Source organism: Protobothrops mucrosquamatus, unplaced genomic scaffold, assembly GCF_001527695.2.
Source record: "Protobothrops mucrosquamatus isolate PMUCROS unplaced genomic scaffold, P.Mucros_1.0 scaffold5611, whole genome shotgun sequence".
Classification (NCBI taxonomy): domain Eukaryota; kingdom Metazoa; phylum Chordata; class Lepidosauria; order Squamata; family Viperidae; genus Protobothrops; species Protobothrops mucrosquamatus.
The window spans coordinates 19403-23481 of NW_015391466.1; the positions used below are offsets into that span (position 1 = coordinate 19403).

Genomic DNA, 4079 nt, shown 5'->3' on the forward strand with positions numbered 1-4079 from the left:
GAAAAGGCCGCAACTGGTGGATCAGGCGAACCTGATAAAACGCCCCCCTGGTCACGGCCGACAAATGGTCATCCAGTGCCAGCCGCGAATCCAGGAGGACTCCCAAGTTGCGCGCCCTCTCCGAGGGGGCCAAAGTTTCGCCCCCTATAGTCAGCGATGGTGTCAGCTGACTATGCCGAGGCGCTGGCAACCACAGCCATTCAGCCTTCTCCCTAGGCCTAGCAGAGCAAATAACAGCTGGAAGGGACCTTAGAGGTCTTCCAGTCCAACCCCCTGCTCAGGCAGGAGACCCTGACGGAATCACAGAATGACAGAGTTTGAAGGGGTCTCGGAGGTCATCTAGTCCAACCCCCTGCTCAAGCAGGAGACCCTGACAGAATTAGAGAAGGACAGAGTTAGAAGGGACCTCAGAGGTCATCTAGTCCAACCCCCTGCTCAAGCAGGAGACCCTGACAGAATTAGAGAAGGACAGAGTTAGAAGGGACCTCAGAGGTCATCTAGTCCAACCCCCTGCTCAGGCAGGAACCCTACACCATTTCAGACAAATGGCTGTCCAGACTCTTCTTAAAAACTTCCATTGTTGGAGCATTCGCCGCTTCTGGAGGCGGGTTGTTCCACTGGTTAATTGTTCTCACTGTCAGAAAGTTTCTCCTTAGTTCTAGGTTGCTTCTCTCCTTGATTAGTTTCCATCCGTTGCTTCTCGTCCTGCCTTCAGGCGCTTTGGAGAATAGCTTGACTCCCCTCTTCTTTGGGGCAGCCCCTCAGATACTGGAAGACTGCTCTCCTGTCCCCCCCTCGTCCTTCTCTTCGTTAAAGTACACAGACCCAACTTGTATGCTTTAGCCCCTGGTCCCCTGATCCTCTTTACGGCTTCTTGTCCTGCCTTCTGGGGCTCTGGAATATAGTTTCACGCGCACGCACGCGCACGCACTCCTTTTCTTTGGGGCAGCCCCCTCCAATGTGGGAAGACACCCCCCCCTTCTCAAAGTCCTTCTTTTCGCTAGGCTAGACAGACCCCATTCCCTCCACCGCGCTTCGTATGTTTTTAATCTGCCTCTTTAATGATCTCTTCCTCTTGCTGGATGTGTCCCCCCCCCACCCTGTTCCTACAAAGGCTTCTAGAGAAGATTGAAGGGTCCGCTTCGCGGAGCGAGCGCCGTCCCTGCGGTTTGGCGGCCCGAGGGCAAATCGGAGGGGTGTGTGTGCGTCTTTGCGTCCGGCTACCAACCGTGGCTTCTTCGGCGAGTCCCGTGTGGGTGTTCCTGCGCCGCTTGCTGAAGGCCGGGACGAGGCTCTCTTCGGCGGCCTTCTCGGTCCGTTTCAGGGTCGTCCTAGTCTGGCTGCCGGCGGCCTTCTCCGCGCTGCCCAATTGGGGAGGCTGGCTCTGGGTGGAAGGCAAAGGCAAAGCCCCTGTCATTCTTTTATTATTATTATTATTATTATTATTATTATTATTATTATTATTATTATTATTATTATTATTATTATTATTCTTTTTCGATGGTGTTTGTGATATCCGCAGAAGCCGCCAGGAGTTGCGATGGGCGAGTAGGCGGCAATGTACGATTTCAAAAGGGAAGGGAAGGGAAGGAAAGGGGAAGGGAAGGAAGAGGGAAAGGAAAGACGAAGGAGAGAAGAGGAAGGAGGGAGGGAGGAACAAAGGAGAGGAAGCATGAACCCTACAAAGGACGAATAGAATAGAATAGAATATAGAATAGAACAGAATATACAAATTAGATTACAATAGAAGAGCGTATAGAAATTAGAATAGTATAGCATATAGAACTTAGCATAGAATAGAATATAGAAATTAGAATAGAATATAGAAATTAGAATAGAATATAGAATTAGAATATAGAAATTAGAATAGAATAGAGAAATTAGAATAGAATAGAATAGCATATAGAAATTAGAATACAATAGAATATAGAATGCAATAGAATAGAAAATAGGATAGAAAATAGAGGGTGCCCGACAGAAAATGGGGCTCTAAAGTGTCCTAAAATATGGAGGGAAGGAGAAAGAGAAAGAAGGAGGGAGGGAGGAAGAAAGAAAGAAAGAAAGAAAGAGAAAAGAGGGAGAGAGAAAGAAAGAAAGAGGGAGGGAGAAGAAAGAAAGAAAGAACGAGAGAGAGAGAGAAGGAAAGAAGGAAGGAAGAGAAAGGAGGGAGGGAGGGAAAGAAAGAGTAAGAAAGGGAGGGAGGGAGGGAGAAGAAAGAAAAAAGAGGGAGGGAGAAAGAATGAAGGAAGGAAGGAAGAAAGAAAGAGAAAGGAGGGATAGAGGAAGGGAGGGAGAGAGAAAGAAAGAGTAAGAAGGAGGGAGGGAGGGAGGGAGGGAGAGAGAAAGAGAAAGAAAGAAAGAAAGAAAGAAAGAAAGAAAGAAAGAAAGAAAGAAAGAAAGAAAGAAAGAAAGAAAGAAAGAGGGAGGGGGGGGAAATTTGCTAAATCTAGCTTCAAAGCCCCAAAACTTACCGGCAGGTCTTCCCCCTTGGAGACCACCAGCGGGGCGGTCCAGAGGCTCGACATGTCCGACGGCATCTCGTCATCGTTCTGGAGACAAAAAAAAAAAAGCCCTGAAGTTATAGGCAGGAAAAAAGAAAGAAAGAAAAAACAAAAGGCAGCAAGAAATTATGACACTGACATGATGAAGTTCCTCGCTGCTCGTTTTCCTGGTAGGGGAACCGAGAAGATCCGCGGACGGTTCCTCCCCCCAAAAAATAAAAATAAAATTTAAAAAGATTAAAATAAAATAAATAAATAAGTAAAATAAATAAAGATAAATAAAAAATAAATAAAATAAATAAAGTAATAAATTAAAACAAAAAATAAAATAAAAAATAAATAAAAATAAACAAAATAAAATAAAAATAAAATTAAAATTAAAATTAAATTAAATTAAAAATAAATAAGTAAAATAATAAATAAATAAATAAAAATAAAAAAATAAAATAAAATAATAAATAAAAAAATAAAATTAAGTAATAAATGAAAATAAAAAAATAAAAATAAATAACTAAAATAAAAAATAAAAATAAACAAAATAAAAAAACTAAAATAATAAAATAAAAAATAATAAATAATAAAATAAAAAATGAATAAGTAAAATACAATAAATAAATAATAAATAAAAAATAAAACTAAACAAAATAAATAAAATAAAGTAATAAATAAAATAAATATAATTAAATAATAATAAATAAAATAAAGTAATAAAATAAAATAATAAAATAAAATGTAAAAAAATAAAATAAAAAATAAATAAAAGAAATAATAAATAAATAAATAAGAAATAAAAATAAACAAAATAAAATAAATAAAATAAAGTAATAAAATAAAATAAATAAAATAAAAATAAACAAAATATACAAAATTAAAATAAAATAAAAAAATAAAATAAAGTAATAAATAAAATAACATAACATAAAATGATAAAATAAAATAACATAAAATAATAAAATAAAATAAAATAAATTCAAACTCATTCTTCGAGTTGGTCAAGATCTTTTGGGATCCTGAGTTGATCTTCTGGGGGGTCGGCTACTCCTGCCAGCTTGGTGTCCTCTGCAAATGTTTTTTTTTTAAACATTAGTCTTCCTTGGTTTGTTTAGGAAAAAAAAAAATCAAAATCTACACTATCTCGCCAGGCTGCAGGACGGAATCAAATTGTTCTGGACTCTCCCCTTGGAAGAATCTGGCCCGGTTAATGTAACTAGCCAGGACTAAACCAGCATGAACTTACAGCGCTCTCCGGGCCGTTCATAATCTCTAAAAAGCCATCGTCCTCTTCGCTTTCTGAGATTTTCCGGGACGGCCGACGCGGGAATGCAGGGCTGTCAGTTCCGGGATCGTTTCCCATATTTGGACCCCTGGAGATCTAAAGCAAAGAATACTTTCATGGACAAAAGTGCCAATTATTTGGATTTTTTTTAGACACGCTTAACTTGAAAATTCATCCAGGTATCTACGACTTAGTTCATTTAGGGACCGTTCCAAAGTTACAACGGCAACGGAAAAAAAGGGACTTGGGGCCGTTTTTCACACGCAGGACCATTTGTAGCCTCGCCCCGCTCACGGGTTCGA

At 39.6% G+C, this 4079-nt stretch overlaps 1 protein-coding gene across 1 annotated transcript in view; it reads right to left on the bottom strand.

Moving 5' to 3' along the window:
- LOC107299858 (M-phase inducer phosphatase 1-like) overlaps positions 1 to 3855 on the bottom strand; it is a gene marked incomplete at its 3' end in the record, with an annotated part of 13285 nt that extends 9430 nt beyond the window's left edge. Inside the window, exons 1-2 of the mRNA XM_029286889.1 lie at positions 3739 to 3855; positions 2472 to 2549 (exon numbers count right to left, since the gene is read on the bottom strand). Coding sequence (XP_029142722.1) covers positions 2472 to 2549; positions 3739 to 3855 — 195 coding nt within the window. The remainder of the gene's footprint in view (positions 1 to 2471; positions 2550 to 3738) is intronic.
- Between the last annotated feature and the right edge of the window lie 224 nt (positions 3856 to 4079).